Source organism: Xylocopa sonorina, chromosome 5 (assembly GCF_050948175.1).
Source record: "Xylocopa sonorina isolate GNS202 chromosome 5, iyXylSono1_principal, whole genome shotgun sequence".
NCBI classification, from domain to species: domain Eukaryota; kingdom Metazoa; phylum Arthropoda; class Insecta; order Hymenoptera; family Apidae; genus Xylocopa; species Xylocopa sonorina.
Window position 1 is genome coordinate 8,866,449 of NC_135197.1, and position 13,960 is coordinate 8,880,408.

The 13,960-nt window shown below is 31.4% G+C and overlaps 3 protein-coding genes across 5 annotated transcripts; 1 reads left to right on the top strand and 2 right to left on the bottom strand.

The window, feature by feature from the left end:
• Nucleotides 1–1,277: 1,277 nt before the first annotated feature.
• LOC143423966 (zinc finger CCCH domain-containing protein 15 homolog) lies at nucleotides 1,278–3,625 on the bottom strand. The gene is made up of 7 exons (XM_076895684.1): nucleotides 3,447–3,625; nucleotides 3,100–3,307; nucleotides 2,669–2,907; nucleotides 2,385–2,588; nucleotides 2,065–2,239; nucleotides 1,762–1,956; nucleotides 1,278–1,655 (listed from the first exon to the last, which is right to left on the bottom strand). Exons 1-7 carry the CDS (start codon nucleotides 3,513–3,515, stop codon nucleotides 1,555–1,557), a joined length of 1,191 nt encoding a protein of 396 aa, XP_076751799.1. The 5' UTR covers nucleotides 3,516–3,625; the 3' UTR covers nucleotides 1,278–1,554.
• A 473-nt stretch (nucleotides 3,626–4,098) lies between these two features.
• Eif3e (eukaryotic translation initiation factor 3 subunit E) lies at nucleotides 4,099–8,017 on the top strand. 2 transcript variants are annotated; one of them, XM_076895683.1, is made up of 9 exons: nucleotides 4,099–4,282; nucleotides 4,350–4,466; nucleotides 4,536–4,697; nucleotides 4,937–5,059; nucleotides 5,151–5,383; nucleotides 5,571–5,688; nucleotides 5,755–5,966; nucleotides 6,048–6,311; nucleotides 6,798–8,017. In XM_076895683.1, exons 1-8 carry the CDS (start codon nucleotides 4,193–4,195, stop codon nucleotides 6,304–6,306), a joined length of 1,314 nt encoding a protein of 437 aa, XP_076751798.1. In that variant the 5' UTR covers nucleotides 4,099–4,192; the 3' UTR covers nucleotides 6,307–6,311; nucleotides 6,798–8,017. The 2 variants fall into 2 exon arrangements, with proteins under 2 accessions (XP_076751798.1, XP_076751797.1); XM_076895682.1 differs by having other exon boundaries at nucleotides 6,048–6,285.
• On the bottom strand, nucleotides 7,458–12,093 carry Armi (probable RNA helicase armitage). 2 transcript variants are annotated; one of them, XM_076895665.1, is made up of 7 exons: nucleotides 11,961–12,093; nucleotides 11,037–11,876; nucleotides 9,906–10,791; nucleotides 8,942–9,819; nucleotides 8,303–8,872; nucleotides 7,925–8,170; nucleotides 7,458–7,844 (listed from the first exon to the last, which is right to left on the bottom strand). In XM_076895665.1, exons 2-7 carry the CDS (start codon nucleotides 11,844–11,846, stop codon nucleotides 7,458–7,460), a joined length of 3,777 nt encoding a protein of 1,258 aa, XP_076751780.1. In that variant the 5' UTR covers nucleotides 11,847–11,876; nucleotides 11,961–12,093. The 2 variants fall into 2 exon arrangements, with proteins under 2 accessions (XP_076751780.1, XP_076751781.1); XM_076895666.1 differs by lacking the exon at nucleotides 11,961–12,093 and having other exon boundaries at nucleotides 11,037–11,509; nucleotides 11,589–11,731.
• Nucleotides 12,094–13,960: the final 1,867 nt, after the last annotated feature.

Sequence of the window (13,960 nt, forward strand, 5' to 3'; positions counted from 1 at the left end):
ATTGCTTCAATAGATATACGTTATATACTTACGTTTTAGACCTATTACTTCGTGTAATACTCTGAAGACGTAAATAAGTACGACATTGAACGTAAATGCGCAACGCGCGAATACGTGACACGTAAATAACTAAGGCATTGAACATAAATACGTAGGCATGTATATATAAGAAGTACGTAAATGTAAATACCAAGAAATATCAACTCTATACATACACCAGAAACAATAACATCGAATAAAGCAACACACGAATGCGCTTTATAATTCATACATGATAATTAAACATTTCAAATTTCAAATAAAATTTACGTATCGATATTATTTGATAAACCTTATTTCGAAGCTATTTTCATGTCGAACAGCGGAGTAACAAACGACTATTGGCGTCATCTCTGTGAAAAGTTACCTCAAACTATTCGCACAGCACTACCGACAGCGAAGTAAACTACCAAAAAAATGAAAATTTCTAATTCAATTGTTATCAATATTTTAATTTCTTCGTGTTTATTTACGTTTTAAATTATATTATTAGAGGAAATGTTATAATTTAAAAAAATTACTTTTTTGTCTGTGGCGCCATCTCTCCACAAAGTGCTCAAACTGGTCGCACATCGTTATCGACAGCGAAGTGAACTGCTGACTAAAGTGGTGCCATCTCTGTGAGGAACGGCGAAATTAATTCCGAATTAGTTTCAGCATTCGTCACATAGATGACGCCACTTTAGTCAGTAGTTCACTTCGCTGTCGATAACGATGTGCGACCAGTTTGAGCACTTTTTACAGAGATGGCGCCACAGACGAAAAAGTAATTTTTTTAAAATTATAACATTTCCTCTAATAATATAATTTAAAACGTAAATAAACACGAAGAAATTAAAATATTGATAACAATTGAATTAGAAATTTTCATTTCTCGTTTTATTCACACATACGTTAATGTTGTGAATCCTAATAAATCTGTTTAATATATAAATTGTTTAATATTCGCATTATCGTTGTTATCATTACTGGTGATAGTGATAGAGTAGTAATTAGAAATATTCTAAACGTTGCCCAGGAAGTAATTATTCTATGTGCTAGTCTCGTTATTGCATAAGCAAAATTTAGTTATTTTACAGACTAAGCTATCGAATTCAATCCTGTAATTATGTACGTCATTAAAATTAATTTGAAGATCGTTAATGAACATCTGATTTACTTTCACGATTTTGAAAATAATCTTATACCTCGTTTAATTCCCATGATCATCATATAATATATAAATACAATAGTAAACGATTCGCCTACTTGTTTAATCGTAAAATATTAAAAATTATAATTACATTAAAATACATTAAATTCAATTTCAAATAATTTGCACGAGACCAGCTCTTTACATATACAATTGTATATAATTATATTGCTTGAAAATAGAGTGTGTAAGATGTAAATAATAATATACAAGACTTTACATTTCGAACTCTAATGAATATATATATGTATATGTAGTATGCTGATAATACATGTGTTGTAAAGGTATAAGTAAATGAAGACTGTGTAAAAGGAAGAATTTCATTAATCCAAGTCTTCTAATTCATCTTCTAAATCTCGAAAATCTTCCTCTATAAATAGATTCTCATTTATCGCCAATGCCGCTGCACCTTCACCAACAGTAACTACCGTGAAAATAATAATATTAAAAATTCCTAATAGTGTCAAAACTATAGTGTCAAAATGTTATCTCAAACCAATAGATAATAAATAAATATATTTTCTACATACCCGTAGAGGTTTCGTTATTTGTATCTATATTACTTTTTAATCGATCTGCAGCAGCCACTGTTATTCCAGATGAATCTATTTCACTGGCTTCAAGTGTAAGCCTGTCCATATCGAGTTCTCTATATTGTATTTCTTCCTCGGTCTCATCTTCGTCGAGAACATAACTAGATATCGCTTCATCCCCGTCATCGATACCTAAAAACGTTCGAAAAGTTATAAAAAGTTCGAGGCTTTTCACGGTCCGGCATCATACAGTTATCGCTACTGCGATTTTTCAGCGTGCAATAATAATCCACAAAATACCATCTCCAGCTGCAAGCTCGGGGTTGAAGTAAAACATTTCTCTGCCAGATATACCAACTTGGCGACCAGCTTTGTAATCATTTCGTCTTTTCTCTTCATCTTTTAATGCCTGCTCCTTCTTTTCTTTTAGTTTCCTCTTCTTCCATGCTAAGAATGTCTCCAACGTTATTTTAGTCTATAGAAATATAGAGTAGTACAGACCAGAGTACATATATTTAAAAATACATTAAATGTTTGAATGAAACTTTTCAATATATACCATATAGACTAAACATAATTATCATCTTAATTATTTTCATTAGTAACAAGTACATTTATACCTGATTCGGTCCCAAATTAGCTCGTTCCTTCTCAATTAAATCTTCCAAGGAAATTTCATCCTTCTTATCTTCTTTCTTCTTATCTTTCTTAAGAACGAAACCAGGTGGTAATGCATGCCTATAAATACATTTTTGTCCAGATGGACATTCCCAGAACCAACCGTACTTTGATTTCTCTACAGCTTGCAGGAAATGTTTACAAATCTACAATTAAGAAAACAAACATTTATTTTTTTGCTTTCCAAGACATACGATAAATATCAAATTACTATGAATATGCTTACAATATCCGTAGTTGGACGATTTCCGCCACCATGTTTTTTCTCTACAACTTCTTTCAACTTATCTTCGTCCCATTTGTCCATTGTATCTGCTCTTTTATCGTCATCTCTCATATCACAGTATAACGAACGTTTCTCTGGCTTTCTTTCTATGGTTAAATCATGAGAAAACTTGCACTTCTCACCTTTCGTACATTGTCCTTGTTTAAACAGTACGCATACTACCGATTTGGGATCAATTCCTGTAAACGTTAATCAACAATTATTTTAAGCCTAACACATTTTATATTCGCACAGAACCAAGAAAACAAATAAATAAATAGAGCTACTATAAGACTGATAGTTCACACTAGTATAACATATTCAATCGTCTATCAACAATCCTATTCTGTCTTTTAACTAGATGTCTGCGATTACCTTAACTCAGTTAATACCTTTATCTATCTTTTGCGATTGCACAGGCTTAAATATGAGAGCTAATTCTTTCTGCTCCTTTAATTTTTTTTCTTTTTCAAGCTTTTTAATATTAGGATCTTCTAATTTCCGCGGATTAACACCACCAGATTTTACCTGCTTCTCTACTTGCTGAATAAATTTCTGTTGTTTGGCACCTTTCTTGTTCTTTATACCAAAGGTCTTATCCTAGAAAAAAGATAAAGGGATAATTAGATACACGACAAAAGGGAAGGGAATATAACGAATCTCGCGGCGGGTACACATGCCCAAAATAAGGAATGTATTATTTTAAGGTTAGAAACGTGAAATGACTGGATCGAAATACCTCGATAACTTTCTCTTTTTTCTTCTGCTCCGCTTTTTTACTGGGAGCAGGTGCCTTTTTGGGTGGCATTTCATTCAATTCTTGATATTTACAAGTGTCAAACGTAGAAAATCCACTAACGGAACACACGGGACGAACAAAAATTTAATTCTGGTTCGTAGAGCGATACATGCACACATTCGTAAACGTAAATGTAGTAGTAATAAGATGGGCCATATATTACGTACGCTCTACACAAGAGAACAAATACAATAAATGATATCTTTGCTCGATTCTCTATAATTTAATAATTTCTTTTACCAATAAATTAAATAACAGAAATGCTTTTGTCTATAAGAATATTCCTTCGATTTAGAATATTAACGTTACTAAATATTAATAATAATCATAATGCTAACGATAATAACGTAGAGTAATGAGAAATATCTTAGATTTTCTTATACGAATAGGAAGCTTGCCTTCTGTCTTAAATCAGAGGCACAAGAGTATATTGTTCATAAGCTATAATAGCATAAAATACCATTACTTTAGTATTCTCGCGCATTTTGATTCAAATAAAAATGTTTTAGCTCGTCTAGAGAGACACGAGGTAGCGTTGGACAAGAAATCCTACCGCTTTAGGTAGAAACTTCCCTCTCAATCTCATCCATGCTCCTTGATTTTAACGTGGAGCGTGGTCAGCTCCCTTTTTTTAGCTGTAGATTGTGGTTAGAACAATTTTCGGTCGGTTTCTTTTAAGTAAAGAAATGGCAAAATTCGACTTGACATCGCGTATCGGCCAATACCTCGACCGACATTTGGTCTTTCCACTTTTGGAATTTTTATCTGCGAAACAGGTACGATAGAGGATAAAATATTTCTGCTATCAGACGTCTTGGTTACCAATTCACTTGTGGTTTTCAGATTTACGATGAGGATGAGTTGCTTCAAGCTAAGCTCGATATTCTTAGCAAAACAAATATGATAGATTATACAATTGATATTCGAAGACAGCTGTATCCAAACTTGGAAGTACCAGAGGTATGGATGAATAAAATGAATACATGTTTCCGGATGACAGAAGTGTGATTAAAAACTTTTCATTTGCAGGAGCTGAAAGCTAGACGTGCAGATGTGCTACAAGAACTTAGTGTTTTACAAAATAATGTGTCCGTTGTTGTGCAACTTATGAATAATGAGGAGCTTATGAAAAAGATGGAAAATATGCGGGACTCTAAAGCGCTAAACAATTATCTTACTCAAGAATCTGAGGTAATTGTAACAATGTTTAAGATAACTTGTTAATGTGTCTGACATATAAAATTAGGATTAGAATTTTGCAAAGTAATACTAATATAATTATAATAAGTAATTCTAATTCTATTTTTGTAAACAATAATATGCATTTGTATGTTACTACATGTTGGACTATTTTTAATTACTACTTACAATTTAATGTGTTATTAAAATAATTTTCATTATTTTAATTCACATTTGTTGTATTTTTACAGTTCAGAGTGGAAATGATGGATAATTTTGTGAAGTTAGCAAAATACCGTTACGAATGCGGTAATTATTCTGTTTCTACATCGTACTTATACTTTTACATGCTTATAATGCCACCAACTGATAAGGTAAGCATTATAATGAATTTAAAAAATATATACAAAACAATTTATAAAAGTATAATAGATTACTTTCATGATAAACTATATATAATTTCAGAATTATTTAAATGTATTTTGGGGTAAATTGGCATCAGAAATCTTGGTGCAAAACTGGGAAACTGCATTAGAAGATGTAAATAAATTAAGAGAATACATTGATAGCAATGTTATAGGAAATTCTCTTCAAGTATTACAACAAAGAACATGGCTTATTCATTGGAGCTTATTTGTCTTCTTCAATCATGTAAAAGGCAGAGATTTAATCATAGAAATGTTTCTTTATAGACCACAGTATGTCAACATTCTTACAAATACAGTAGAACTTCAATTATTAGAACAAGACTGAATAATTCTATTACAACAGCATGTATTATTTCATTAATTGAGCAGTTCTACTGTATTATTATTGTTAAATAATATACTATGTATACAACACTCATAGCAGAAAAAACTGAATATTGCTTATCATTGTTTGCAGCTATTTAAATGCTATTCAAACAATGTGTCCTCATATACTGAGATATTTAGCGGCTGCTGTCATTGTTAATCGTTCTAGACGATCTATACTAAAAGATCTTGTAAAAGTGATACAACAGGTTTGTTATTAATCACTTACAAAAACTTTAATACGATTCATTAACTAATTAAGTATTATTTAACAGGAATCTTATACGTATCGTGACCCTATCACAGAATTTCTAGAACATTTATATGTCAATTTTGACTTTGATGGGGCAAGACAAAAGCTCCAAGAGTGTCAAACAGTTGTATATAACGACTTCTTTTTAATCGCATTATTAAGTGAATTTGTAGAAAATGCCCGTTTAATGATCTTCGAAACATTCTGCAGAATACATCAATGTATAAGTATTGGGTATATAACACAAATAATATTATATTCACAGTTTTACAGTTATATGATGAAACGTGTATTTTCAAAATTTTTCTATTATAGAATGCTTGCTGAGAAACTTAATATGAAAGCTGATGTGGCAGAATGCTGGATTGTTAATCTGATACGTAACGCGCGATTAGACGCTAAAATAGACAGCAAATTAGGACACGTTGTAATGGGTGGACAGCCTGCATCGCCGTACCAACAACTCGTTGAAAAAATCGAAACTCTAAGTGTTCGTAGTGAGGCGTTAGAAAATCTTATTGAACGCAAATTAAAAGCTAAGAATCAGGATCCTGTAAGTATAGTGTGGAACTAACTAAGGTCAGTATCATTCACAATCATTATTCATACATCAGTGTCTTTTTCCCTCTTTTCAGTCACGTAATTAACTCAAAATGATTAAGATTCTTCCCAAGAAAATCACACTTTAAATTAAAGAATTTAATTAAGATGTTCCTCAGTCATTTCTACTAAACATTTTTCACCATTATACGATTGCTTTCTTAATAATTACATTATCATATATATTATACACTTCGCTCTTGTATAAAGAAAATAAAAAAGAGAACCATATTATACTAATGTTTGTCCAACCTTTAACTTTTTCATAAATAAGTTATTATATTAAGAAATTATACTTAACATAATTGAATCGTATTCTGTACAATATGCAAGGTATTATTAATTCATGAAATCAATCATGTATACATAAACCGAAAGCATAAATGATTTCTTATTCTGTATGTGAATCATTTTTGTTTTGTTTGACTCTGTGTATATCATAACAAAGAATTTTATTCTTTACAGTATCAAAGTTCTTGGAATCTGGATTTGTGACATAACAACATAATGTGCAGGGATACTGTAAAAAAGGGCACATAATTCAACAACTCAACTGTTTTCCAAACTGTAAGCCGAATACCTGACAGTGAAATAATTCAATTCTATTGTATGTAAAGCGAAATCAGATTGATACATCGCAGAACGAATATATTTTTATTCATACATTTTTGTTAAAAAATAAACTACGCGAATAAAAATATATTTGTAAGAAATATTGTATAAATATACGTATGTACATTACAACGTAAAAACTATTGTACTTTTTGTATCCGCGCATTTCGTTACAAGAAATGTATACAAAAAAAAAAAAACAGTTTATTTCTTTCAACACTTCCAAAATGAATAAGGGTTAGAAATACGAAAATACGATTTTTAAAATAATAGATACGTTATAGGCTACAGGTATTTTATACTAAAAATTTCCCTTCATTTATACGAAAAAGTAGTATAGTTCATGATATTGTTTTGAATATAACATCAACAGTATCATTTATTTGTTTGTAAAAACATTAGTCGACTTAAAATATTGTATATCAGGTAAAATATAAGTTTTTATAACTTATTAACGCGTATTTCGATAAGTGTAAAAAATACGTACTTCGAGAATATTGTCACAGATCATCCCTAGTTGTTAGTTTTATCACTGGAAAAAGAATTATTTGTTTCTATTTGAAAATCTCCCATATCGGGAAAACCAAAACTACATCCGGTATAAGAATCCTGATTGATACAGTATATTAAGACGCTCCTCCAATATGGATCTTGAGCTAAAAGACCAGGATTTCCTAGAATGATAACCAAAGCACGAGCACGTGTGATTGCAACGTTCAGTCTTCGAGGGCAGGCAACGAATCCAAGAGAGTGTTTAATATCTTCGTTTATATAATTCATTGAAGAGCGTACAGTTGAGATAATGATAACATTACGTTCTTGACCTTGAAATCCTTCTACGCTACTAACTTTTGGTAACTCCACATCTAATTCCATCAATAACTCGCGAATTTGAAAAACCTATGTTTAGAAATTAAGGAATAATATATAAAAACAATTTTATGGACGATTTCTTAACAAATTATAACCAACTAGTTCACCTGTTTTTTATAAGGAGTTATAATGCCAATATCATCAGGTGAAAGACCACATTTGTATAATTTTAACAAATAAAGATACACTTGTGTTGCTTCTTCAGGATTATACCAACTTGGACTATCATTATCCTTGCAATTTTCTCCATTTATACCATGAAAGATTATAGCTGGTGGGGAACCTTTCCTTTCCGGTAATTCGCAAGCTAATGTTTGTAACAGTTTTGCTTCTTTACTTTTTTTAGCAGATATCTGTAAATATTCTTTTTCCTTTACTTATCTTAATAATAATGCAGATTTTTGAAAGAAAAGTTATAGTGAACTTCTGTATGTAATATATGTATGCTGATATAATAAATCATTAATGATACAAACAAATCGTACCTGTGCTTTTAATTCAGAATCGTAAAATAGCGAGCTTGATAGCTCAAGTATTTCTGGTAAACTCCGATAATTAAAAACAAGCCTTGTGACAAGTCGTGGATCATAATGTGTTTCGAAACCATTGGGGTCTCTTTGGTAAGGAAAATGACGTAGCAATCTCGATAAAAACGATTCGTTTAAACCGAAATTTTTTGCTATTCTACTTTGTACGACTGGTCCAAGTTGCAATGGATCACCAGCGAGAATCACTTGCCCATAATCGAAATGAACAAAATTAAGTGGAATCATTATCTCTGGTTCTGTTGCTTGACCAGCTTCGTCGACTATTATATGTGAAAAATGTCCACGAGGGAAGCCCATATTATTCAATATTCCTAACGCAATACAGGTACCAATAGTAATTCTATGACGACCAAGTACGCTCATAGTACAATTTAATCTTGGTCCCATTTCATTATGCTTTGTTTGTTTAACTGTTTTTTCATCTGCTAATTCAGCAGTGGCACAGTATGGCAATAGTTTACTGGGTATAGAATCACTACCCAGACAATGATGAGCTATAAGACGTACCTATAAAAGAAAGAAAATATTTAAATTATGTGCTAAAATGATATATTTTCAACATAATTTAATGCATACCATATCACCGGGTTTCAGTATATTACTATCTAAAAGTCTTTCTGATATAAGATTTGCCGAACTATTAGACGGTGTTGCAATCAACAATCGACTTTCAGGCATAATTGATAAGATTTGTAGAATTGTTTCACAAAGCGTGACTGTTTTCCCTGTTCCAGGTGGTCCAAATATTACATATGGCAATGGTCGTGCGAGTCCTTTCAAAATATTTTTCACAGCTTCCTTCTGGTAATAGTTTAAATTTTTGTTGAACCAAACTAGCTTCCGTTTTCTTACTTGTGAAATCAGTGGCTGTAATTCAGTACTATAAGAAGAAATTGATGTTTCTTCTGAATCTTTTGGTTTTGAGTCTTGAGTACATACTACATTTCTAGTAACACTTGTATCATTCATTGTCTGAATACATTTTTCATCTTTTACTATTGTATCAGATTTTATTGGACTTTCTTTATTATGCTCAATAGGTTGGACATTAAATAATCTTTGTACAACTGATATTTTTGTAGACGATTTTTTTATACTATTGGATTTATTACTTGTGCATGTGGTACTAGTACTAGTAGAGGAAGATTCTGATGATACAGAATCTGTCCTTCTATGAGTCGATTGTTTAAAAATTGCCTTGTCTGTCACTTCAAATTCTTCAAGATCTAATTGAGATTCTTTTTCAATGACATGAGTGGGAAATAAGAAATTTTGTCCAAGTCGATGTACGGCCATATTAACTGCATTATGACAACGTTGTATGACAGATTGTGAACATTTAAATGTTACTTGACAATCTTCATAATTATAATCTTGATGAAATTTTTGATTGAATTTTAAAAATATTTCCAGATTTGTAACTTTGTGAATAAATCCTTCATATTTTAATTTCCCTATTCCAAACATTATAATAATATATATAAACATTCCATAATACAAAAGATTGCCTATATTTATTTTCTCAAGTTTAATAACATACCTTCAGAACTATCCCATTTAAATGATACTATAGCTCTGTCACCAACAAGAAGAGATGGACGCTTTTCTGCAAGTCCGGGTACTTGCATAACCAGGTATTCTCCGCAACGTCTCATAATTACACTGTCTATATTGTACTGCTGCATACTTATTGCCTGAGCAATTTCTTCGAGATACAATAGTGCATGAAAACGATCTTTGTATGATTCAAAAGAGAGTCTATTTAACAAACAAGGTATAGCATTACCAACATCGTATTCACATTCTACTTGTGATTTATTCTCGTTTATGCATTGCGATATTATATCCCAATAATGTTTAGGAACTTTGAATACCATGTTTCGTACTTTAATAAACGACGGCGGTTTACAAGGGCGAATACCTGGAATGTATGGAGCTTGACTCCATTCGTCCCAGTCTGGCTTATGACATTTATTAAATTTGTTGTTATCATTATTACATAAGGATCTACTTTGTACAGTTTTAGACTTAACAGTAATGTGAAAAATTCGTCCAATGTCAAAACCTTTAAAATTGAAAATAAATAACTCTTCGCTGGTGCCAACAAATTTTGCTGTGCATTTAAATACATAAGTTAACGACTCTGAAGGATTTAATATTGAAGTTGTACTAGAAGAAGGTGGTTGCACTAGTGCTAATTGAGATTGGGCTTTTTTAATCATAAAACAACCTTTGCGCAATATATGGACAGTATCACCCACGTTTTGTATTGTAACTTCTAAAGTTTTCTCTTCTTGTATATTTAAATCAATATTCAGATCATCACTAATAATTATAGAACATTTATTCTTCACAAGTTTATTTAAATTTTCTTTTGTTCCAGGAGTATTACATAACATTGGTAATTTAGATTCTGTTTTGGAGACCTGTAAAGATAAATTTACTTTAATCATATTTTGACTTTCAATTTTTATATAATGTAATGCCACAGAAAGAAGGAAGATGCAACAAGGGCTTAGTTTTTTCTAACTCAGAAGTATTATTTTCTCAAGATATACTGAATTAAATATAATAAGAAATATTTACTTTTGTACACATGGGAGCAAATATTACAATAATTGAAAATTAAAACAATTACTTATTCTTATTTTATCAAATGTACAAAATTTACCTGAAGTACTGGAACCACTGTCAATGATCGCCATGTATATATTCCTTGATCACTTTCAATACTATCACTGACAACTTTATCTCCAATGCAAGGAACGTAACCAGGATCGCATATCTTTTTATTAAATACGGTATCCTTTCCTATAACACCAACTTCTTTAATTGGATCAAAACTAGATACAGTGCTAACATTCAGTTTAGATCGCAAAGGTTGTATTCTTCTTATCTCTAAAATTTCTTCATTTAAATTATAAGACTCTTCATTGCTCTCTATTTCTGACTCTAACATTAACCAATCTCCAATCACAGGAATAAATTCTGATTGTACTTTATTTAAATCAACAGTAATATTATTAGGTTCCACTACTAACACTCGATTCCTACGTTCTGTAACTTTGCCAATTATATATTTCGTTAATGCTTGTGGTTCAACATTTAAATAAGACTTTTCCACTTCATTATCCCATGATTCATCTGTTACAGAAATAATTTTTATTTTGTGCTCCGTTGTTTGATTATCTTTTAAAGCCAAATAGTGGACTTTATCACCTACATTTAAATTATTTCTCAAAACATTTGCCGTGTTGCAAACATAAAAGTCGTCGACTACGATATAATCTGCAGTAATATAAGTTACATTTCCTGTTTTGTAGCAACTACCACCCTCGTTAGAACACCCATCATTCTCTGTTTCTTTTTGATAAGCATTTTCAATACGAGCTATAACATTATTTATCTCATCTGTTTCACTTTTAACAGGTGGCTTGTATCCTATAGTGTCCTTTATAAAGTTGTATATGAGTGACAACATATTTAATTCCTATTGTTTCTGTCCATGTACCTGTACGATATTTATTACTATCATTAATACGTGCATCAACATTTTATAACGAAAAATTAATTGTCATTTAAAGATAAATGGTACCGATCAATTGGCTGATATCTCCACTCTGTTGCTTTGATGTAATCCAATTCCTTTCTTAATGATTGTACACGTTTCAGATGTAACTCTCGAAGTAGACGATCCTGTTGTTTTTGTTCTTGTAACTCGGATTTCACTTGATTCAATATTTTTGATGTTTGGTTCCCAATGGAGGTTAGTTCAGAATCTTGAGATTCGGGTGTCCGTTGTCCTGGTGAATGGTTTAAAGTTCCAGACGCCAAAGTAGAAGAATTCATAGTTTTATTACTAACGTTCTAATGTCACGCATGCATCATTTGATGGTTTATAGATGAAATTTTCAAAAGCGATACCATCCGACCATGCCAATACGAAAAGCATCGTTTACTGTTTAGACGCTCGTCGAACACGTGACCAATGTGACCTGTACAATTGAAACTGCGCTATCAGCGGGAAGATTGCTTTGGTGTTTTTGAAATATCAATTACTATCACTATTTTATATGTAGACGCTTTATATTTATATATATCATTAATAATTTTCAATATCCCGTTTTGTTTGTGAATTACATTGAATATAAATATTGCTCTCATTATGTTCTGTCACCATAAATAGTTAAAAGTAATAACAAATTTTAATCGATTATTACTTTAACACATAACCACCTTTATATTTAATGTACATACACATATAAACAATGATTCTTCTAGACAGTCCTTTTAAACTTTAAAACCTATTTCGTTTAATGCATCCTCCAACTAAATTTAATATGTATACCAGGTATCAAACATTTTCAATATGAAAAGGAACCGTGTTAAACAGCTTAACGTCAGTACTTCGCAACACGACCTTATAGCAAAACCTTATGGATTTTGTTGCGATATCAAAGACCAAGATACGAAATTATTCGTACCGCCAAATGTATCCGTGCCCCTTTTCCCATCGACGGGTTCAACTGGTGGAGGACCCAATATAAAACTTCGTATTCAAGAAGAAGACGATGTCCCGCGTTACGGACAGCGTGCTGGTTTTCGAAGTGGCCAAGGAATCGGTCGACGCGGTGGGCAACGAAGTAAATATCGAGGTGGTCCGCAAAATGATTGGGGTGATCAAATACGTGGTCGACGACGTGGGCAACGAATTACTTATCGTGGCATCACTTCGCCAATCAGTGTCGGCAGACAAACTGGAATTCATTCTTCTGCCGATCGAATGATATGTAAACGATGTAGAGGTCCTCTACGATGGTACTTAGAAGACGAAATAGAAGCTGCTCGTGATATTATGATGAGTGAGCGGCAGGAAAAATATATCACAGAAACGAAGAAGAATATTAAAATTGCTAAGGAGAAAGGTATATAATTCCGTTCGATACATAAAAAATAAAAATGATAATTTTTTAAGTATATATAAACTTCAAACTTATGAAAAGTTTTATTTGATAATATTGTATGTAAAAGATCGTAGTATTCATTAAATTTTATTGAGCAGAGAAGAGACAACGAAGGAAGAAGAAAATGTTGAACAAGCTTGAAGAAATTAATAATCCCCAGGAAGAAGGGGAAATATAATAATGTAAATAAAAAAAGCAAGGTAAAAAAATCGAGTGAAGAAATAACATAATAAAATAACGCAAATAACGCAAGATTCTGACTTTAAAAGAATTTATATTTGTAATGTTGAGTATTTAAATTTAAATATTCCTTTCCGAACTTTATTTCAGCTAATACGAAATCATTATTTTTTGTTTAAAATAACAAATGTCTCCAAAAAATTCATATTAGAAAATATATTTTATTATTATAGAAATGTTTACATGATCTCATTTTTATCATCGAACGAAATTGTAAATATATTGCCCAAAGCTATTAGGTTGATCTGTCCTGCTTTAGTAATCTCGGTAATTTGAAGTCATAAATTTCCTTACATGTATCTCCTTACAAACGTATGAAATAGATAAGCGAAACTAACATTACTGCCTTTTTTATTGCGAAGATTTACTTTTAAATCTCGTCACACGTTGC

Coding starts and splice junctions, on each gene's coding strand:
- Eif3e (XM_076895682.1), top strand. CDS start 4,193: ATGGCAAAATTCGACTTGACATCGCGTATCGGCCAATACCTCGACCGA. Junction 4,283..4,349: donor AATTTTTATCTGCGAAACAG/GTACGATAGAGG, acceptor TGTGGTTTTCAG/ATTTACGATGAGGATGAGTT. Junction 6,286..6,797: donor AAGCTAAGAATCAGGATCCT/GTAAGTATAGTG, acceptor TATTCTTTACAG/TATCAAAGTTCTTGGAATCT.
- LOC143423966 (XM_076895684.1), bottom strand. CDS start 3,515: ATGCCACCCAAAAAGGCACCTGCTCCCAGTAAAAAAGCGGAGCAGAAG. Junction 3,308..3,446: donor AAAAAGAGAAAGTTATCGAG/GTATTTCGATCC, acceptor TCTTTTTTCTAG/GATAAGACCTTTGGTATAAA. Junction 1,656..1,761: donor AAATAACGAAACCTCTACGG/GTATGTAGAAAA, acceptor TTTTCACGGTAG/TTACTGTTGGTGAAGGTGCA.
- Armi (XM_076895665.1), bottom strand. CDS start 11,846: ATGTTGTCACTCATATACAACTTTATAAAGGACACTATAGGATACAAG. Junction 8,873..8,941: donor TACTGAAACCCGGTGATATG/GTATGCATTAAA, acceptor TTTCTTTTATAG/GTACGTCTTATAGCTCATCA. Junction 7,845..7,924: donor TAACTCCTTATAAAAAACAG/GTGAACTAGTTG, acceptor TTCTAAACATAG/GTTTTTCAAATTCGCGAGTT.